At 45.7% G+C, this 23,453-nt stretch overlaps 1 protein-coding gene across 3 annotated transcripts in view; it reads left to right on the top strand.

The window, feature by feature from the left end:
- gfpt2 (glutamine-fructose-6-phosphate transaminase 2) overlaps nt 1-23,453 on the top strand; it is a 51,265-nt gene that overhangs the window by 15,722 nt on the left and 12,090 nt on the right. For 2 of the 3 annotated variants that reach the window (XM_080008382.1, XM_080008381.1), the window contains exons 1-7: nt 10,320-10,400; nt 12,014-12,121; nt 17,199-17,303; nt 17,621-17,746; nt 19,346-19,404; nt 21,068-21,202; nt 22,342-22,403. In XM_080008382.1, the coding sequence (XP_079864508.1) occupies nt 10,394-10,400; nt 12,014-12,121; nt 17,199-17,303; nt 17,621-17,746; nt 19,346-19,404; nt 21,068-21,202; nt 22,342-22,403 (602 nt within the window). In that variant the 5' untranslated portion in view covers nt 10,320-10,393. Of the gene's footprint in view, nt 1-1,160; nt 1,337-10,319; nt 10,401-12,013; nt 12,122-17,198; nt 17,304-17,620; nt 17,747-19,345; nt 19,405-21,067; nt 21,203-22,341; nt 22,404-23,453 lie in introns of those variants that run through there. The other variant, XM_080008383.1, reaches the window with a different exon arrangement.

Raw genomic sequence — 23,453 nt, 5'->3', positions numbered from 1 at the left:
CTAAAAACCCCCACATGAGTGTGTGCACATCTTCTTCAGCCTGCAGCATACCATCCATTAACGTCAAAAAAGAAAACATGCCGCTTTTACAATCTCACCAGGAATGATCTCGTTTAACATGTTGGCACCATTAGAGGTGTACAAAAAACTTTTGGTCATAGCTTCACTGCTATCTCTGTGGAATACGAGATTCTGATTGGTCAATAGCGGCAATCAGCAGTCTCACTTATTTCTAAATGTCTGTTAGTAATGGCAGTTGTCACAGGCAACCACTTCTCTGGCTGGATAACTCTGCCCACATGCTAATGCTAACACCAGCTAACTGCAATGTCTTGTGACGCTACATAGAAACTACAATAGGGGACTTGAAGAGATGACGCCGGATATGTCCATGTCCATGTTCACGTTAATAGCGTTAAATAGGTTTGTTATAAGTAGGTCCTAGTTGTTTTTATTGGGCGAATATGCGCTATGTTGATGTGGACTCTTTTTCATGGAGGAAGCGCTTAAACCCCTGAATCGATAAGAGTGCAGCAATGCAACATTACAGTTGGATGCGAGCTGCTGTCGAAGAAGGTAATGCATAACCTTCAGAGTCGTACAAGGATGTTCCTGATCACTCTGTCTGCGATTAGTGTGGATAACGACCAGCTGATTGCACATTATCCCTTGCATAGCACAGACAGGTATGGAAGTTTGGACTCAAGCATCATTAAAAATCAACTCAGATTTGGCTCTCGGAGACCAAATACTATCAAACGGTCTCGCCTGATGCGTATCAAAAAAAAGATTTACTGTAAATATTTTACTGCATATACAAAAAGCCTATCCCATATACATAACTCTATTCCCTTCTATTTTGTACCCCCACTTTGTAGTATGTTTGAGTCTTATTTTATTTATATTCTATTCACCTACTGCATTAAGTTTTAGGAATCAGTTAGTTAGTTAGGTAGGAATTAGGTTGCTATTATGTTCGGTTTAGTAACTATTGTGCATAATCGCCGGGTGTGTTGCAAAGACATTTCACTGCATATATGTATGAATATATGTATGTGACAAATAAACCTCCTGAATCTTGAGGTTGGGAATAGCTGCTCTAGTGTATTGGCTGCATCGTAACATGTTTCATATTGTGTTCTTCCCTCGCTGGGATGCAGGACCTGGTTCAACCTGAGTTCTACGTCCCATCTCGCCGCCCCCGAACTCAGCAGCCCCAACCCGAGCACAGACATGGGAGGAAACGAGGGACGAGGAGGAGACAGGTGGAGCTTCTTTGGAACACGGCCAGTCGTGCAGAAGTCCCCCACTGATCCAGGCTCTGACAGCAGCCCAGGTACCAGCTGCCAAACCCCCCTTGTTTGTTCACCGTCGACCTGCTGACAAAGGCTAATAACGAGTGAAACCACGTTCATTGGGTCCCTTCTCTCCCAACGCAGGCTTCACGCTGCAGTCCTACCTCGGCCTACAGAAGTCCACCACCATGGAAGGCATCAAGACCCAGGTCAAGGCGGAGGACCCTGCCAACTTCATGCCCCCAAAGATTGAGATCTCTGGCATCGAGGCCAAGCGGGCGGCGGCGGCGGCGCGTCCGCACAAACTGAAACCCCGGGACATGAATGTTCTGACACCTTCGGGCTTCTGATGCCGAGCCCTGACCGCGGAGCCCCTGCTCTGCCCCCAACCCCCCGTTCATTCCCACCCATCTGACGCCATCCCTCCTCCATCTCCTCTGCTTCACAGACACCTCGGAGGCAGGGGACATGGAGGCCCAGCTAGAGCGTTAACATCGTCATCATCATCATCATCCCCCCCGGACATATCATTACCCCCCCCCCCCCCCCCCCCCCCCCCCACACACACACACACACACACACACACACACACACACACACACACAGTCCCTCTTGCCATGCTGGCTCATTTTATTTAATTATTATTTTTTTGTGTGTGTGGCTCATGTCTTGTAATGGATGCTTTGGCACATGTTGCCTTGTTGTCCTTGTTCCATTGTCAATGGTGCCATGAGCTTGGAAGTGTCATGTATTCACTAAATCATCTCCCTCACACTGAGATCACCAGCCATTTCAAACAAAATTACCTTTTTTTTTACTTTTGTTGTATTTTTAGTGATGTAGTGCTTTTTTTTTTTTTGCTTCATTTTGTGAAAAGAAAGCGCTTTGTTATGACTGATATTGTGCCTAAGCTTGCAAAAGATTTGCTTTTGGCAATTTTTATGCTTTCATTTGACTTTTTTTTTTTTTTTTTTTTGTCCATATAATATTGATATTTGCCAGAGAATATTAATGTTTCATGATATTGACAGGAAATGGCTTTTGCCTACTTGAAGTGATTTTTCTTTCCAATCATTACCGTTCACATTAGGACAGTAATAGACATTAAACATTATTTTTCCTTTATAATATGTTGAGTGTCTTTCATTTCCATGCTGCGCCACTGTAATGTTTCCAGTTTATATATTGTAGAGACAGACAAATTCCATACTATTCACAAAATGTTGAATTCCCAAACTAAATTGCACAAGGGACTTTGTCTCCTAAATAAAATCTTGACAGTATCAAGCAAATATGGTTGCATGGTGAATTTGTTTTTGGAATCTTGCTTTAATTCAACCTCAACTACATATTAAAAGTTCCCAGAGTGTATTAACATCCACAATAATTACTTCCTATTTAAAGTACCCTCAAAGTCCGTATTTACACAACGCAATTTAGGCAACGTCACAGGGTATGAGTAAAATGTAAGGGTTTGTTTTATTATCATTTTTTTTATTCTTCTTCAATCTTAGAACCCTGACCGTTAGTGCAGGTGTACATTCATATACACATGCTCGTCCACTTCACTTGACTCGAGTGAGCTTCAGCCACCTCGGTCCATGAAATGGACGGCGATGCCAGTTGAGGAACTAGTGGTTGCAGTATTACAGATCTGGACACCAGTGACTTGATATCGTTCACGGGGCCGGCGACCTGCTTGTGCTGTAAATGCCACGGAGCTCGGATGGAGCGATCGGCTCGGTTCCGCTGACATGATTCTCACCGTCTCAACGCCAGAGGCTGCCCTTGTAAACATTGGATACGCATTGGGGGTTTTTCAGCCAGTGTTTTGCCGTGATTTAAGTTTCACCTTGCATCACATTCGGTTTTGGCGCTTTGGACGCTTGTGGTGTTTTTTGTTTTTTTTCCTGCCCAACAGAGGACAGCCAACTGAAAAATAAACATTTGGCCACAAGATGGCAGAGCAGGCTCAGTAAGTAGCAAGTCTGTCTGCCGTCAGCTTTTTCCCACATAACATTTGTTTATATCATGGATCAATCACATCATTTGTATGCTTCCCCAGTATTGTATTGTGAAAAGCCGTTTGACCGATTCTAGTCGATTATTATTTTGGTCCTGGCCCACTGTCATCAGGGTGGTCTCCAAGCCTGCCGTTGCCATAAGACCCCGCTGAACATTATTACCAGTCAAACCGTGTCTCAGATTTGTGTCTTAAGATGATATTGGCATCCGAGCTGTTAGACTGAAGAATTCTCTGCCTGGTTGAAAGGCCCAAATGCCCAAAGTCCCTCCCCCCCCCCCTTGGCCGAGACATGAGCAAGGAAAGCTTTACGGCCCAATAAAAGACGGGTTACTGTCAGCCGACCTACTTAGTGCTCAGTGCGTGCGTGTGTGTGTGTGCGTGCGTATCTGCATGTGTTTATTTGTGGTGAGAGAGGGTTTGCATTTTGGACATGGACATAGGCATCTGTGGGTTTGCTGGCATTGCATTTACGCAGGGTGTGACCCGCCCACGTGGCCAAGACAAACTAATGAAACAAAACTTTCCGAGCGTCTTCCACGTACCCGGCTGCCGGACCGGAATATTCAGTCGGCTCACCCCCCCCCCCCCCCAAAAAAAAAAATAAATCAGGCCAAACACTCGGGACACCTTCAAGCCTTTTAAGCGTTTGGCGGCCGTGTCTCGCGTAAACTTTCAACTTTGACGTATTATTTATGTGAGAAGGCCCGAGTGCACCCGTGGGAAAAGGGGGCGATCTACTCGACGACGGCCCCTAATTAAAGGCTGCGGGACCGTCCGAGGGGGGGGGGGTCTGGGTTCCAGGTGGTGCCAGAGAGGAACATCAAAACGAAGCGGCCCTACGGGGCCCCGAGGACGACGGCCCCCGCCTCAAGACCGAAAAGGAATGGACGGACGGAGGGTGGGGAAGGAGAGCGGGGAATGCGAGAATCCCCCCCCCCCCCAAAAAAAAGTAGGCCACGGTTAAACGGAGCCGGCGGTCGTCGCGGTTGTTGTGTGAGGAGCAGGGGGAGAGAAATGCCGCTCTCTGGCTCCGTGGTGACTTCTAACAATGGCCTCTCGCCTAAACCGCCAATGGATTTCCTGCGCCACATCCACACGCGGCCCCCGAGAAAAGGAGCAGAAGTTGGGGCCGGAGGTGTAACACGAAACCTGGAGCCGGTCGTGTGAAAGCAGCAGCAGCGAGGAGGGAGAGAGAGAGAGAGAGAGAGAGAGAGGGAGAGAGGGAGAAGGGCAGATGAGGAGAGGGTGGGAACAGGGAAATAAAAAAGGGGGGGGGGGGGGTTGGGGGGGACTAAGGGTGGAGTTCCATGGCAGCCATGATATAATACAGACACCTCAGTCTGCGTCCCCGCATGACGTGGTCCCAGACCCCCACCCCCACACCCCCGTCGCAAACACAAGAACGCTGAGCTCACTCCCAGATGTGGAGCAAGGCGGAGAGCACCACCCCGGACGACTCCCACGGCGAGGCCGCGAGGCCGACCGTCCGGCTTTCGCAACCTCCACCCGGTCGAGCGACCGAATCAGGCTTCATGCTCATGAATGCCGCTCCGTACTCCGACCGTCTCTCTGATGGCGTGCTGGACTTTGACGTGGTGTGCTTTTCGGGAATCATGGCCGGCATATCAGGAAATTGGCAGAAATTCAGAAATTGCAGAAATTCTTCACACGTGTGCGTGTGTGTGTTGGGTGTGTGTGGGTGTGTGTGTGTGTGTGTGTGTGAGTGGGAGAGAGAGAGACACCCTATATACAGTGCATACAAAAGAGAGAGAGAGATGGATCTTTACGTGTAATGAGGGTACGAGGGTGGGAAACAAAATGGTTATAACAATATAAATATATATAAGTATAATATAGATTCACGTATAAGCTCCAGTGAATACTGGAGAAAGTGGGTGTGGATTCAAGGATCTGAAAAAAATGATGAGCTATTACAGCGGAGGTTCATTTAAACGTCGTTGTAAATCAGGCGTCATGAAAGGGACCCGCCGCAACATGTCATTATGGTGTTTTAATTCCACGCTCTCACGACATTGCAGGCGACATCGGCCCCACGAAATCGCCAACCCCCGCTGTGTCACCCGAGGAACCGGTGACACAAGCTTTCGCGGCGAAGGGGTTTCTTGGGTTGAAGAAGTTCCGCGTGTGACTTCCTGCTGCGACCCGTATGACCGCATAGCCGCCCGCATCTGGCACTGATTCACGCTGAGCTGGCCCGGACGTGACCCCGCCCCTGCCGAGCGTCAGGTGCGGGGCCTTCCCTCCGGCCCCGCATTAGTCAGGCCTCCGACCTGGGTTTTAGGTTTCCGTGTTAGAACCGCTCCACGGCCACATCTAGGTCAGCGCGCAAACCAGAAAACCCGTCCGCGGGCGGAGTTACGTAACAACCCGGGCTCCCGAAAACATGGTTCTCTGCGGTTAACCCCCGAGTTTATGTCGCCTGTGTTTGCGGACGTTGTTTTTCTTTCGTCTACATCTGTGCACGTTCAGAGCACGAGTGGCCCGAGTAGCAAATACCCACGGTTTTCATGGATACGCAGATTAGGCCCTAATCCTCGACGAAATGACACTTTTAATCTGGACGAACTGAAATGGCCTTTCTCCGTCACGGTTTGAAATAGTCTCGGACTTGCCCTAGTCTTGGTTTAAAGAAATAAATAAATAAACAAGATTTCCAGGGGGAGGTTTGGAGTCAGTCCAGGTCGGAGTGAAGGCTTCAACTCGGAAGTGTTTGGATTTGATGGACGTGGACCTCCAGGTCGACCTTGACAACAGGGAAAATGGACGATCCGGACTAAGACCAAGACCAGACAGGGGGAGCTGACGAGTCCTTCACCACCTCCTAGTCCAGAACTAATTCATCTCAAATTGAACCCAGAAGGGCGTCCTCAAATTTAAGTGAGGATGAGCTTGGCCCTGATTCGGATGAAACCCCGTCCGCGAAACCGCGCGTTGAGCGCATTTGATGCGAGCGCTGAAGCCCTCTCTGCGTCCCGTCTGCAGGAACCCAAGTTTCTATTTTAGCGTGAATGCAGATTCCTCCTCTGTGGTCTTCACCAGGAATTCCGCTGCCGCCCCCCCACCGAGAGAGAGAGAGAGAGAGAGGGAGAGAGGGAGGGAGAGAGAGGCAGGCGGCAGGCCGGAGCCTCCCCGGGCCCTAACATGAAGCAGATGTTCGGATGGGAGATCCCCCCCCGCCCCGCTATCGTATGGGTGGGTGGGGGGGTGGGGGTTGGGTGGGGGCCTTAAGAGCCAGCAGCTCACTGGGGGTCCTCAACCTTCTGGAGCCACATCTGGAACTGGAACTGGAACCATGGGGTTAACGTGGCGGCTACTCGGAGTAGAGAGTTTGGGGATGAGTCCCGATAAATGGGAGTTTGACGAGACCTTTCTCCCCGTCCTCAGCTGTCCAGTCTATGGGATGGCAGGTCGACCGTGCGTCTTGGAGGCGGCGCTATTATCCATGGCTGGGAGCCAAAACAAACATCCCCCAATCGCATCTGTTTGTTTAAGTCACCACGAGCGCAGCATCGAGCTATCTCTCCGGGTTGAATTTTGACCGATATTTATTACAATTAAGACGGGAGGCAGAGGATCAGGGCTGCGATCGCTGTTTATGGTGACCGTAAACAAGGTGCAGAGTTCGATTCGGATGACCGGGTGACTCGGCCGCGGGTGCACCAGAAGCCCCGCCGACTGGGACGGGCGTCGGCGCCGGTGACGACGGGGGCGAGGGGAGAGCAGGGGCAGGGCAGGAACACGCTGCCCTGCCAAGCGTCCGGCTAAGCCTCCGGGCGTGGCCATCACCTCCTATCACTGTAGCCATCAAGGAAACCTTTGATCTCTGGGGCGCGGATATCATCGCTTAACAAGGCGTGGTGAACACATTATTAGCCCCCCCCCCCCCCGCCCTTTTTTTTTTTTTTGGGTTAATCCAGGGGAGGAATGCGGTTCTCTGGCGTTCGTTCACTCACACTCCAATGCACGAAGCGTAGTGTCTGTCTTTAAGTCTGTCTGTCTGTCCTTGGATCTACGTCACACTTGGTGGGTGTGTTGCTGGGGGCCCAAGGATGCGTAGCTTGGACACGCGGCACGTGTAATATTGACAAACAAATATGGCTGCTGCGGGCGCCGACACACCCCGGGGTCCAGCTCAGTCACGTTAGCTGCGTGTTCCACGTAAAAAAAACCCAAATCTCTTCGTTCTCGACACCGACTCCAAAATTCCCAATTTGTCGATTTGGAACGTTAGACCGGTTGAGCATATTTGAGCAGCGTTTTTTTCTTTGCAAAATAGAGCAGAGTGGTAATTACGGGTGTAACATGTCAGATGATTATTTTATTGAAAAGTTGGCCGGAACATCTGGACAAAAAAAACAAAACAAAACAACATTTCCCAGTATTTATGAAGATCACAGGACATCTTTGTCGTAGAAAAACAAGGCAATCTTCAGTAATTAAAAATAAAAATAAAAATTTACAACAAACAAAGTTGTCAAATAAAACAGTATATATAATCTGAAAAGATTACAGATCATCTTTAAAAATACTGTTTTGATGAATTATCAAAACGGGTCCAGTTCAGTCACGCTAGCTACGTATTGCACGTAAAAACACAAATCTCAAACGATGAATTATTGATTTATTACAGTACGAAAACAAGGCCATCTTCAGAAGGGTAAATGAATCAATAATTCATCATTTTTCAGGCTCATGCGTTCGATCACCGGGGACTCACGTGACTGAATGGCTCCTCTTGTGTTGTTAGGTTTGGATGTCCCCCAAGAGCGGCGCCTCGAATGACCTCCTTCCCGAGGGACGAAGCTGGGACTTACTGTATGTCATTGTGGATGATGACGTCACAAAGTGCCCTCAAACCAGTCTCCTCACGTCCACGTTCTTCTACTTCCGGGGAATTTGAAAGGGGTTTTTCGGGTCATTTCAACCACGTCAGTGCGTCCTGTGGTGAGATACTTTTGGCCTGAAAAACGGCGAGAGGATTAATGACACTAAAAATCCGAAATGGAACAGCGAGCCGCTCAGCTCTGTGCAGCCGCGGGGCGGGGCTATTCTGGCTCTGCGGCTGGGTCACTTAGGCCCGCGGTGCCGCCCGTTCCGAACAGGCATGTCTCGAAACAGGCGCGCGCTCGTGCAAAGCAATACAAATACAATCCCAATCAAAACAAATATGACAAATATCAGATGCAAAACTATGGTGACGTGGATAGATACCGAGTCTGCTGACGGTCAGACTGTGGACCATGGATCTGCGAACCTAGAAGATCCTCATCGCTTCCCCTGTTAACCGACTTGATTTGGACCAAGCACAGAAGGGGCATGTGACTCCCACACGCACGCACGCACGCACACACACACACACACACACACACACACACACACACACGTATGCACAAAACATTCCTCAGAATTGACCAGTCTCATTATCTTCTTCCCTCATGCTGGCCCCACGCTGTCCTCTTCGTTAATATAGCTCTCTCTTCATCTTTGACGCTATCTCCCCGGTCTCCGTCTCGGGCCAAGATTCCCTTGCTTGTTCTTTTCCGCCTTTTGTTAAATCCGCCATTTAATCCGCACGCATTTGATGTGAGCGGTAAAAGGCACGTCTGTCATCTCCCAGTGCATCCACAGCCCCCGTTGCCGCCGGCGGCGGGTCAAAAAGGGAAACCTGGCGGCGGGGTTTTTACCAGAGGTGAACCACCGGGTGTACGATGAGGTCCCAAACCCTGAGAAGTCCATCACTGTCCAGCCATCCTACCACCCAGGAAAAACAATAACGGGAATAACCGATGGAGGGGGGGACTGCTCAAGACGTGTCAAGGCGGCCACTTTGGAGCGTTTCCCCGACTCCGAGCTCACCTACCCAGGATATCTGGTTTATATCAGGAGTCTATGCACATGATAACTGAACTATATGCTATAATACTTTGTATTGTCCATCGCCAAATCTTTTTTCCATTTTTTCTGTCAATATTTCGATGAATGTTATTTATGTGTGTTATTGTTATTACTTTATTATTATTGCCTATTATCCATCTATTTATCTATCTCTCGTCTGTCTGTCCGTCCGTCTATCTATCTATCTATCTATCTATCTATCTATCTATCTATCTATCTATCTATCTATCTATCTATCTGTCTATCTGTCTATCTGTCTGTCTATCTGTCTATCTGTCTGTCTGTCTGTCTGTCTGTCTGTCTATCTATCTATCTATCTGTCTGTCTGTCTGTCTGTCTGTCTGTCTGTCTGTCTGTCTGTCTGTCTGTCTATCTATCTATCTATCTATCTATCTATCTATCTATCTATCTATCTATCTATCTATCTATCTATCTATCTATCCATCCATCCATCTATCTTAGTATTTTAATACCACATTATATCATATCACGTTTGTTTATTTTAAACCGGTATTGGCTTTACTTTAAACCAGAACCTTTACTATTTTGTTGTATATTGTAATCAGGATCTGCAGGATCACTCCACGCACATATCAAGGTACAATTTCATAGTATGGTGCATTGTAAGCTCTGTTATACCCAGTGCACCGGATGCAAGAGGTTCGTCTCGTCCTTTGAGTGCCTTGAGGAGGAATTACTTCCGTACGTTTCCAAAAGTGGAAAGGTCAGTGCGGCGCCCTCACGCTCACTCGAGACATTTAGTGTCCGGGTGTTTGCGCCAAAATGTCCCAGGACCCCTTCCCCTGCTGCTTTGTCGACGACAAAAGAAGGACAAGAACAAACAAGCCCCCCCCCCCCGAACCCCCAGCAGCGCCACGGGAGACCCCTGAAAAAAAGCCCTTTCTCTTCACCTGGGAAGCAGACAAGCGGCCCTTTGCTTTTTTTTCCTTTTTTTTTTTACCGCGCGGCAGACGCTGCAGCCGGATCGGGGCGGTGTCGGGAGGGTGGAGGAGGTGGGGCCGCCTCTCCCGGAAGCAGGTCTTTAAATCCACAGTGGGAGTGGACGCTCCTCGCAGTCTTCTCGGTATCCTGACGCGGGGACGTGCATCGGGGCTGGAAGCTTTACACGGCACGGGATCGCAGAGCAGCAGGGACCATGTGTGGTAAGAGTGCATTTCAGATCTCTGCCCGACCTCTGAACTTGGTTTTTTTTGTTTTTGGTTTTTTTTTTGTTGTTGGTGTTTTTCTTGTTGGTTTTTGTTTTGTTTTCTCGTTGACGCTTGGAGCTTTTCTGACGCGCACCGTCCGTTGCGTGGGCTCCTCCCGTCCACGACGGTGCGTGTCAGCGCCCTCGGCTGCGGTTTTTGATCGCGGGGAATGTTTCCAGTAATTGGGCGCGTTTGACTCAAAAACCGTCACCACCACAACAACAACAACAACAACAACATACAGATACATACAGAACAATACATAGAGATCAATACAGTTTGGTTATTGCCATGTCTTTTCTTTTGGGTTTTTTTTTTAAGTCTATTTTCCTTTTTTTGCAAAAGGTTTATTGTATATCGCCAAATCTTTCCCATGTTTTGTCATATTTGTACTTATCGTATACTGACATTTTTTTATTTTTTTATTTTTTTGAATCTTTAGTAAGTTTTACTGCATCTTGGCAATTTTTGTATTTTTGTTGTTATTACTTTATTATTATTGCCTATTGTTTTGATGTGAGTTGCTGTAAGTAACACCACAATATATCTATCTACCTTATCTGTCTGTCTGTCCGTCTGTCTGTCTGCCTGTCAGTCTGTCTGTCTGTCCGTCTATCCATCTGTCCGTCTGTCTGTCTGTCTGTCTGTCTGTCTCTCTGTCCATCAAAACATCCTCTTCAAGGGAAGACAAATCACACCGTCTTGCTTTCTGGCCCCCCTTCGGATCAGTGGTCCTCAACTTGTGGACCCCCCCCCCCAAACAATTAATTGTTTAACTTAGTCTGGTTTTTTTTCCATTTCCAAGACGTCAGCTCCGTCCAGAATGTTACAATAATGACTCTGGCTGGTTGACAGGTGTGGAGGTTTACACCGAATCATATAGAACGGTCAAAATCTCGGGGTCCGTGGACAAATTGAGGTTTTGGTTGATGTAGAAAAAAAAAAAAAAAAAAGAAACGTCGAGAACCACCGGCCCGGAGGGCTACGGCAGCACCGCCCCCTCCCTCCAGCGTACAGAAGAAGCCACCTGAACACAGCAGGCAATGTGCGCCTGTCAATGGGCACCTATGTTGCACAGCAACCCTGCTGTGCTGACCTGGAACATTCCTCCACAGCAGGCAGCAGGTTCTCTCTCTCTCTCTCTCTCTCTCTCTCTCTCTCTCTCTCTACCTCCCTCTCTCTCTACCCCCTTCCCTCTCTACCTCCCTCTCTCTCTTTCTTACACACTGATAACTTGCTTACTGCAATGGAAACGTAATGCCCCAAGTGCCGACCTGACCTCATCCTCTAACAACGGATCCATTCTCTTGTTATTTCTCTCTTAGGGAGGCTAACACGAATGGTCATTCTATTTGGGGTATTTGCTTCTTTCCGTTGCTCAGTTTGAGTTCGAAATAGACCGAAGTTTGACTCTTACGTGTTTATCTTAACGCCTCAAGGCAGCGGAAGGTCCCGCCGTTCATTCATAAGTCAACCGCTCTCTCACTTGCTCTCTCTCTCTCTCTCTCTCTCTCTCTCTCTCTCTCTCTCTCTCTCTCTCCCTCTCTCGCTCGCTCCCTCTCTCGCAGGGATCTTTGCCTACCTGAATTACCAAGTGCCCCGCACCAGAAGGCAGATATTTGAGACTCTGGTGAAAGGACTACAGAGGCTGGAGTACAGAGGGTATGATTCAGCAGGTATAAAACGCTCGGCTACACACGCACGCACGCACACGCACGCACCCACGAAAAAGCCCAGAACATTTTAATCCGGCACATTTCCTATATCAAACTTCTGCCATACTGGAAATACAGGACACCACTCCCATCAACCTGGACTATGACCGAATTTTGTGACCCAGCTTAGATCATTTGTGTTGATTGACCAAACAGCGGGAGGCAGGGGGGGGGCAGGTAGGCCTGCAGGAATAGGTTTGAGACTCGGCCGGAAGGCTGGAAAGGCAGGAAAGCTGTCTTTTACCGCTTTGTGCTCAACTAATTTGAGCAGAAATGTCCGAATGCTACGGATTACATGTTAAATTAATTATAAGATTCAATTATGATCATAAATATAGCGGCAGAGAGCAATACACGGGGTCCAGTTTAATTGCATTGTGTGCGTTTCATAGTTTCCCGGGTTTTCTGAAACACAACACGATTGTGACTGACCTTGATGACTGGATATTTGGACCACGGCTCTTTACTTTCTGAGATTTACGGCTATTTTAGTACAATGTACAATAAGAAAATTCAGTTGAATAGAGTACATTTATGTAACTTTAATATTCATTTGTAATTACAATTATTGTGGAATAATTTGTCTGTATCAAAAACACTTTCTGCCTTTTCTTTAAAGTTTGCTTAGTTTAGGTGTAGGAAATTGTTTATACAGGACGTTTATTCCAAAAAAATATTAAATTTTTTATTCTCAATTATAACTCGCTACCTTTCCGCATTGAAGTCCATCCGGAGTCTCAGTGACGGTAGATGGCGTTGTGTTTCGTACACATCAATTATGACGTATTCCTGTCGATTTACGATAACAGCCGAGTTCACGTAATTTATTTATAAAGTTTTTTATCTTACATTTTCGGTAAATTACGTTTCCACTAAATAGGAAAAACGTTGTGGTATTTCTGAGAGTAACGACTGTTGCACGGCTTCTATTTTTCCGACGCATTGCTGGATCTTGAACGCACCACTCAGTCCCACATTCCATTGGTTTTCAAGGACTACTTTTATTGTATTTTTCATTAATCCAGCAAAGTAATGTGGACCAAGGATTGAAAATATAAATTGAACAGGTCTACTGACATCTACCAGGTAAGAAGGAATATAAATACATTACATTACATTACATTTCGTCATTTAGCAGATGCTTTTATCCAAAGCGACTTACAATTATTCAAACACCGACGGACGCAGCCATCAGGAGCAATTAGGGGTTAAGTGTCTTGCTCAAGGACACTACAGCATGCTAGCAGGAGGAGCCTGGGATCGAACCAGCAACCATTAGATTACTAGACGACCAGCTCTACCTCCTGAGCTACCGTCCCCACACGTAAATCGATAGTTTGGTAACATCGAAACACTACAGAGTGCCCGAGTCTACGTTGCACACTGGACGTGATCCAACTCGACATTAGTATGATAGTATGATGATGTCATAAAGCGCCTTACTGTATATCTCATCTCATTCATTTGAGAACGACTCCTGTTGACGCGTCAGTTAAACAAGAGCGGCTGAATATTTCGGGTCAAAGTTGTTCGGTTTCTCACTAATATATTCTCTGTATGTGGATCGATTTGGATGCCATTTAAACCACAAAGATCCTTGTGAAATGCCGGTTTAAACGACACCGCAACCATGTTCGTAGGTTCTGGCGAAGTACGTCTTCCAGATAGTTTCAGCCGGGGTTGGACATGTTTCGGCGTGAAATGCATTTTTACGCATTTCTCCGTAATATCCATCTAAATTTGGTTTGGTTTTTCGCTAATATCTGCTGCGTATGTAGATCGATTTGGATGAAACTTCAACCACGAGATGTTTGTGACAGCACGGTTCAAACAAGGCGTGACCGCGTTTGCGTGTTATGGCGAAGTTGCTGTTCCAGATGGTTTCATTTTCAATAACAATAGGGCTGGACCCCTAATAATAACAAGTAATAAAAATAATAATAAAAATTAATAATAGTAATAATAATAATAATAATAGTCGAGGTTAAACGTCAAAATTTCGATTTAGTCATTTCAAAAGGCATTGTCACCACTATGACCAATATTCTTAACCTTGCAATATCTAATAATGTCGTCGGGAGGTCTCAAAGAGAGTGCAGGATGGCTGAGCGTAAATGGCAGAAGAACAATCTTCAATTTCTTTATGACATTTATAAGCAGCAATTGCTGCTACAATAGAACCGTGAAACTATCCAGATAGTCTTATTTTTCAAAGATAACAAATGTGAACAAGAACAATGCACCTACTCCTTTTTTCAACAATTGAATTCCTCATGAATTTTCATCTGACCCGAAATGCGATGAATTTGGTTCATTCTTCAGTGATAAAATTTCAAAAATTGGGCTAGTTATCATGGGGTCGTCCACCTACGATAGTCCTCAGTCCCCCCTCCTCCATACCTGGGACCTTTTGCACCACACTTTAAACTGTGGTTATAAAATCTCTGCTGAAAAAAAAAAATCAATCTTGACCCCGTTGTAATTAACAAATATAGCTGCAGGCAGCAATATGCGGGGTCCAGGGTAGTGGGCCCCTTCGTTAAAGCTCAATGGACCAGTGTGCTTTGGCTCTCTATTGTGTGTTGGGGCTGCAGAAGTCCATGACTGTGTAATTCTATGATCGGGTGGTGTTTGCGCCTGTGGCTGGGTTTCTACGCCGCAAATAACGACGGTTATCATTCTGAAGTGGGGCTGCACGATTATGGCTAAAATGATCATCGCGGCTGATTCAGTCAATATTGTGGTCACGATTATTTATCACGAATATTCATCCATTTTGGGGAACACAATTATTTTTAATGCACTTTCTAAATCAACAGAAAACTGCCTTCACAATTATAATGTATTTTGCAAACCTATAAATAAATAAACTCAAATGTACATGTCTATGAATCAAAATAGGACTCTGGTTGTGATTGTTGATCACAAACCCCTCCCACAGTACTGAACCGCCAATCTGGATGAAACTCAAACGACGCCATGTTGGAACTGCCCCGAATATGTATTTTATTTATGTTGTCTGTGGGTTCGTCAGATCTATGACATCGAAAAAGTTCTGATATCAGTTACATCTGCACGTGCCGCCATCTTGGTAAGGTCCCGATTATTGATCAATCACTAGACTGCAATGCTTTCATGTGACCTGGGCGTGCCGTCATTTGCGCATGCACGTTGCGGCGATGATAAAAAATTGTTTTTTTACAAAATGATTCCACAATAATATACTGATCTTGATCAAACTTGGACGACGGCATGTCGGAACCGCCCCAAATACACATTTTATTCATCTTGTCTGTGAGTGCGGCTGATCTATAGCATCCACCCCCCGCTAACGACAGTTTTTCATTAACAAAAACAATCGGGCTCCCGCCCCTTCAGGGCTGCACACCGAATTATAGGCCAAGCTCCAATCTCTGCGTCCTCATTACGATGATAGGAAAAAATTGTTTGCAAGCAACTTAATGACCATCTCACGGCTCACAAAATACAAGACATTTTTCAGTCTGGTTTTCAAGCCAATCACAGCACTGAAACAGCTCTGGTCAGGGTCTTAAATGATCTCAGAGTCAACACTGACACTGGTAGGATCTCCGTTCTTGTTCTTTTGGACCTATCTGCAGCTTTTGATACTATCGATCAATCCATATTACCTGACGACTCAGGGATTGGGTTGGTCTAAGCAGCCCTGTTCTAAACTGGTTCATATGCTACTTAACTGGTCGAAACTACTCTGTTTCCATTGTTGATTTTAACTCAAGGCAATTGAACGTACACCATGTCGTCAATACTTCAAGGCTCTGTGTCAGGGCGACTAAACAGTAGCAAGACCAAGAGGTATTGGTCCTGGGAAACAACGCTCGGAGACTGGAAATTTCTACACGTCTGGACTGTCGGGAACCTCGGTGTCATTACAGATTCAGATTTAAAACTCTCGATCACCTCGATCAGCAGATCAGCATTTTATCATTTATAACACGCGAATAACGTCTGCGGACTCCTGTCACAATCGGATGCAGGAAAAGTAGCCCACGCCTTCATAACAAGACGCCTTGATGACTGTAACGCTGTCTTCTCCACTCTTCGCGGAAAAAAAAGCCGCCGGCCGCCTTCGGCTCATCCACAATTCCGCTGCGGGAGTTCGACCAAGAACTAGGAAAAAGGATCCGATCACCCCCCGTCCTCAGATCAATTCGCCGACTTCCACTTAAAGTACAATGTTGACTTCAAGACTTAAGACTCTGAGACTTGACTCGGCTCCTCCTTGTTTACAATGCGCTCAATGGTTTTGCCACCAGGCATCAGGGAAGAGAATAGAGTGTGTTTTAGGAATAGACTCGGGATGACCTGAGGAGGGAAACCAGTTTGAACGCTTTCGAAAAACATTTCTGTTTTGTCTTGTATTTGAGTAGATCACCTGTTTTCAATGTGTGTACGTTTCCATTTGCAATATTGTTTATAAGGTCGTATTGATGCGAAAAGCACATTGAGTCGCTCCGTCCGTGAAACGTGCGCCGCAGATAAACGTTGATCGATTGAAATGTGATTTTTTTATGACGTGGCCGACGTCAGGATAGAGACCGACGCATCAAGTCTCGATATTTCGTATCAAAAGCTTTTCCCCCGGGGACAGAAAGACCCTCTTTGAAAAGTCCCACAGGCGACGTGCGTGAGAGGCGCACTCTCACACGTTCACACAGGGCACAGGGTGGTTTTTTTTTTTTTGGTTTTTTTTTAAACGCCCCTCGCCGAAAAACGAAGCCAAATCACTAAATAGCCCCTTTCATGGGCAACGAAACACTGTCCCACACACACGGACGCTACAAAATGTCAAATCTCCAAACCATGAATCGGCTCGTTCACCCGCCCTCCGACTCAACTCCCCGAGCCTCTTCCTCGTGTCCTCAGGAGTCCTTGACCCTTTTTTTTTTTTTTTTAGTTTTTGCGTGTTGGATCGGATGGTCAACGCGAGTTTCGCCCTCCCGCCGTAAAGTCGGCCTTTCCTGATGATTTCCTTCATTTCCCTCCCTCCGCTCGCCAGGTATCGCGGTGGACGGCCCCGGCAAGACGCCCGGCAGCAGCAGCAATGAAATCTGTCTGATCAAGAAGAGGGGGAAGGTCAAGGCGTTGGACGAGGAGCTCTACAGTAAGTTCACAGGGCCGATCAGATGTTTGGTGTTCATAGGTTGGCGTCAAAACGAAACTAAAGGCGTTGTCTTCAATGTTGGGTTTTGGGCGACAGCTTTAAAGAGGAAGCAAGTGGCTTTTTCAAGTCAGCATTCCATTTGTTTGACTCTTTACAGCGGTGCTCATCTGTTATTGTTGTGGCACCAGAAGCGATTATAATTTATGCACGAAACATATTTTGAAGTCTCCACTTCCTTCGGTGTTTTGCCCTCATCCCTTCCTCATCGTACAGTAGATATTCAGATCTCTCGGCGCTTGTGTGTTTTTGTCCATCAGAGAAGGACTCTCTGTACCTGGACGAAGAAATGTGTTCGCACTTTGGCATCGCTCACACCCGCTGGGCAACGCACGGAGAGCCCAGCGCCGTCAACAGCCACCCCCACCGCTCCGACAAGAACAACGGTAGCTTTAATTTTTTTTTTAATCTAATAAAAAAAAACTGAATTCATTTATTTATTATTATTATTATTATTATTATTATTATTATTATTATTATTATTATTATTATTGTTATTGTTATTGTTATTATATTTTAATAATAATGTTATAATAATATATTAGTATATTTTTATATTTGTATATATAAAACATAAACATAAACATATATATATACAAACACATGCACAAAAAATAACCAAATAATACATTAAACAGCAGGAAAGCAAGCCTTGCCTAAGAGAAATTGAACTTGAGTCTAGGGTTTGGCAGATTTTCTTTATTTGGGCACCGTAAAAAATGTGAAAATGTGAAAGTCATTCTCAGTCCTTCTTCAATATTTTCCACTGATGCATTTTTTTCCCACAAATTCATTTTGGTTGTCATGAGTACCTCATTTCAAAGATCTTATCTTTGAAATGAATTCAAACCGTTTCATCTCGACTTAACTGTGTATTGCAAAGCGTGACTCCGATAAATATAATTATAAACATCTCTATTGTTGGCGGAGGACACGTCACAACGTGTCACGATCTGCGTGTTGTGTATATCCTGGAGAGCTGCGCGTAGTTCTCTTGGCACCGGACCGCCTCGCTACACCTCTGATTCCTTTTTGTGTTTGACCTTTGAAGTAAACATACACCCATCGTTGTGGAGCGCTCAGCAGAGTCACTCATTCACTTTTATCTTGACAGCTCAAATAATGGAACACAGCACGCGCACACACACACACACACACACACACGCTGTCCTGGGAGTTCTACTACGTCGTGACGTTACTCTACTCGACTTAAGGTCTCACTCGATTATGACGCCGCTCTGTGGAATACTCGATTCTGATTGGTCAATAGCGGCAGTCAGCGGTCGGCTATTTACTGGATAACAACCGATCTGTTAATAATGACCGTTGTCAGGCGAAACCACTTTCTCCACCCTGTTTTTCGTTGCGGCTTGTTGTGACGCTACATCGAAAGTAGAACAGAAGACTTGAAGACTTGAATGCGGATATGTCCGATTTCACATAAATAACAGTGAATAGATTGGTCAAATGTCGGGCAAAGTTTTTTTGTTTTTGGAGAGTGAATAGTTGGCTGGTTGTGGACTATTTGTCTTAGCAGATGCTCTTAAACTAGGCGTTGTAGTAATGAAATTATTTATAATCCAATATTCCGTCTTAATGTATTTTTTATTTTTTTATTTTGTGAGTCGCAGTTCCAGGAACGCCAGGAATTATAATCCCAAAATGGCTAGGACCCAACTGGGTGGCCTCCCCGGTTGAGTCATTTATGGCGAAGTGAGGCATAATTCCCGGGTAGTCCTGGCGTCCCTCGCGTCATCTGGACTACGTTCAGCATTGAAACGTTTAAAACAAGGCCCCAGATAACAGCGTCAGCATACTTTCCACACGCTGACAACAGGATGTGTTGCGTTCGACTCTTGAGGTTGTCTGCCAGCCGCCCCAGGCACGTCCAGTGGCCTTTTTTTAGACGATCCCCACCCTGTTTTCTGACCCTAAGCCCCTCATTATCTTATCTTTTTGCCTTTTTACTCTCGCTTTTTCCACAGAGTTTGTTGTCATCCACAACGGTATCATCACCAACTACAAAGAGTTGAGGAAGTACCTGGTGAGTACGGACCAAGCGCCTATCCCGATAGAGCGCCTTTTGTCTCTAAACATCGCGGAGCCAGGATGGATTGGCTGGTCCCGCCCTGAAGCGTCAAAACCCTGCGGTGTTTCCCAACACCCCAGTCTAATCACCCTTCACAGCCTTTGTCGGTGTGGGTCCTTAGTGTTTGTGTACGGTGTGTAGCGAGTGTCGCTGTTGAAGTACAGAAACACACTCCCACTATACAAATGCTGCGAGTCCCATTTGTGACATTTAAATTGCTGAGTTATTTCAAATAATTTTCAAATAATCTATGGCAACAGCATGTTTGCTTCTTTCAAACCAAATGCGTCATAATATTGGTTAGACTCATATACGTATAATATAGACTGACAATCAAGGCGTTTGCTACACGGCCAGAAAGCCATAAAGCCAACAATCAATTCATCCGTTGTTGGTAATTCCATCAAGTTCTAACAATTGAATAAGCATGTTAAGAAACTGATAAATGCTGTTCACAATTTCACCTCAATGCATCTCATTGTCATTGTGAAAGGAAAATGTATGCTTTAAACTGCTGTATACACACATTAAGAACTTGTAGTCTTGCTGAACATGTAACCCCAGTTCATAACTTTTAATGTTATTTTACCATAATTCCATGGTTATAATTAATTGCATATTATATATATATATACTGTATATAGGTTAATTTGATATTGCATCCAGTGGCTTGTTAAAGTGAACCTATTATGCTCCTTTTCAACAAGTTAATATGGGTCTCTGCGGTCCCCAAATCATGTTTTTGAAGGTTTTTTTTGCTGAAAAGATTACGCATTCGAGCCATTGTGACATGCCTTTAAACCCGAACTTTTCCAAAAGGAGCTGTTTCAGTGTGTGCAGCTTTACTTGTAAATGAGCCCCTAGTTCTGAGCCAATGGGGTTTGAGGACAAGTTCCAGGTTCTGTGAGCCAATGGGGTTTGAGCACGGCTTCCAGTTTCAGTTGTATTAACTCCGTAAACTTTTACTGGTTTCACCGTATCTGTCCACCAAAATCTGTTTCTGAACAAATTTAAGGCAAGAAATATGAATATTCACTCATCCTAGGTCTACAATACCTCATTTCAAAGTTAGTTCCGACTTTCTTTGCTGTTCCTCAAGCTTATGGGGGCAATTAGTAAACGTCAGAAAATAAAATTAATTTAAATTAAATTCAATAAAAAAATACATCAACAATAAAAACACAATTTTATTGGTTTTTGTTCGGAGAAACGTCTACTGCATTTTTTTTTTTAATTCCGCTTTTGTTATTTCTAAGTTCTAACATAAGACAACCCAACAGCTTGGGAGACCAATCTGAAAGGCATGTTGGCAAACTGACTGAGTTGTCTTCTTTCACAGTTTGTGTGTTAGTGGGCCTGTCACAGACCCAAATGTACTGTATGTGCACAAGCACTGAAAAGGTGAATAGGTCCCCTTATCACAGAAAGAACATTAAAGAGCATTTCAGTATTGACTGTGTCCATTAAACACCTATAAGGGCATTTAAACAGCAACGGCCGGTTGTAATCTCAGTGTAATTACTCATACTATCGACGACAGTAGGGCACACACCTACACTATGAAACCCACTTACAAGGATGCGGGCGGACGACGTCTATCTGTTTCTCTTTCCCCCAGAACTCCAAAGGCTACGAGTTCGAGTCGGAGACGGACACGGAGGTGATCCCCAAACTGATCAAATACGTCTACGACAACCGGGAGGACGACAGCGTCTCCTTCTCCACGCTGGTGGAGAGAGTCATCCAGCAGCTGGTGAGCAGCGCACACGCCGACAGTGGCGACGGTTCGGCAGCAGGAGTCCACCGGCGGTAGCGAGGGGGCCGCCGGCCGAGGTTAAAACCGGAGAAAAAAAAAAAAAAGGAAGGAAGGGCGATTCTTTTCTTTGTCGAGGGAGCCCAAAACTATGGCCTGTGCTCTCGTTGCTCAACATCTCATTGTTGCTAAGATGGAAATTCCCTGAGGAACTCGCAGTCACGGGGAAACCAAAGACATTTGAAAACAAAACAACAGTACGGTCGCCCCGACCCAATTGCTCACCCCGCTGACACTTTCGGGCGTTCCCGTCTGCGCGGCGATTCATGAGCGAAAACAATCGCCCTGGCAACAAACGCCGACCGCGTCACGAGTGGCGTCATCGTTTGTACGTTGATCCTTTTTTGGGGGGAGCGAGATATGGCGCAAGACCCTCTCGCTCTCGCTCCCCATAGCCCCTCCACCTCCTCCCCCCTCTGAGAAGAAAGCATTGCAGCCTTGCTGGGTTTTGGGCTAATAGGAACCAGAAAGTCAACCCCTCAAGTCCGTTGCAACCCCCCAAAGACACACGCACGCACACACACACGCACGCACGCACGCACACATAAGTGCGCGCGTACACACACACACACACACACACACACACACACACACACACACACACACACACACACAAACAAGTCTTTTTTCTGCTTCTAACCACTGCGGGCCGTGCTTTCGAAACAGAGCCCATCTTGTACAACAAGGGTCTTATTTCGTCCTCGTCCAAACACCACCTCCCCATGACCACCACCGCCACTAACCGTCCATGCATTCATCCACCACCCCCCAAAAACGAAAAAAATAAATACTATTAAGCCGTGCAGCGTTCAATGTTTGCTGTTTTAATGTGAATAAACTCCATAGATGGATAAAATAGAATAGCTGGATAGATAGATAGATAGATAGATAGATAGATAGATAGATAGATAGATAGATAGATAGATAGAATGGCTATATATATATATATATATATATATATATATATATATATATATATATATATATATATATATATATATATATATATATATATCCTTTACTTTTTGGGGGGGCTCCCAGCAGGGGCTGGCTAACCTAAACCTCTCTTCCTGCCTCAGGAGGGTGCCTTTGCTCTGGTGTTTAAAAGCAGACACTTCCCCAGAGAGGCTGTGGCCACCAGGTTAGTTGCACGTACGCACGCACGCACACACACACACACACACACACACGCACACACACACCCACACGCACGCACACACACGCACACACACGCACACACACACACACACACACACACACACACACACACACACACACACACACACGCACACGCACGCACACACACACACACACACACACGCACACACACGCACACACACACATGTTTCTGGTGCACTTCTAAACCAAAAAAAAGTTCATTTGGAGACCTCACAAGTATAGTAAAACAAACACACACATAGTTATACATGCACACACACACACACACACACACACACACACACACAGACAGCCTTTTCAATTCTTATCGTCGTCCACTGACACATGCACTGACCACATCCTTCTGTTGATGAATCAGCTGCTCGCATCCGCGAGTGTGATTTTTCGGCAGGCGGTTTGAGTCCGTACACTGCTGTTTATCCTGACCGGCTGCTGCTACTGTTCCATCTGCCTGTAAGCCATTATGACGCGGTCTCTGTTTACCGGAATACCGGAAGGTGTGCGTGCCTGCGTGTTGGTTGCATGTCTGGTTAGATATGTTTTAAAGCAGGGACTGATATGATCAAACTGCTCCTCGATGATTCATTAGGTCCATAGTCCTTGTAAATGACTGTAACAACCCCTTTATTTATTTTTTTTAACTGCAGTCAGGATCTGCATCAGCTCTCATCTGCAGAAAAAGAAAAGGTGCTTTATTATGTATTATAGGCTGTTATAGGACAAGTACTTCTGCTTGAAGTACACTGAAGTACATGAGTACCTCAAGGGTAAGCGACAAGTAAGTTAAGTTGAAAGACTTAAAAACACACAAAAAACACGGTCGCACCGCCTGACACTTTTGCACCTTTAGACCACAAAACTCCCAAAATGAATGAACTTAAAAACAGAACTGAAAGTGGTTTCAAATGGTTCTCCTGTGTACTTCTACTGTAAGTAGAAATATCAATGTGGCACTTTTTACACAAGTCATTTTGTGTCAGTGTCAATGTCAGTGAGTATTATCTTCCACTCC

This window comes from Zeus faber (assembly GCF_960531495.2).
Source record: "Zeus faber genome assembly, chromosome: 10".
NCBI lineage: Eukaryota > Metazoa > Chordata > Actinopteri > Zeiformes > Zeidae > Zeus > Zeus faber.
The sequence above is the reverse complement of the archived record's forward strand: the minus strand, read 5'-3'. Positions and strand labels throughout refer to the sequence as shown.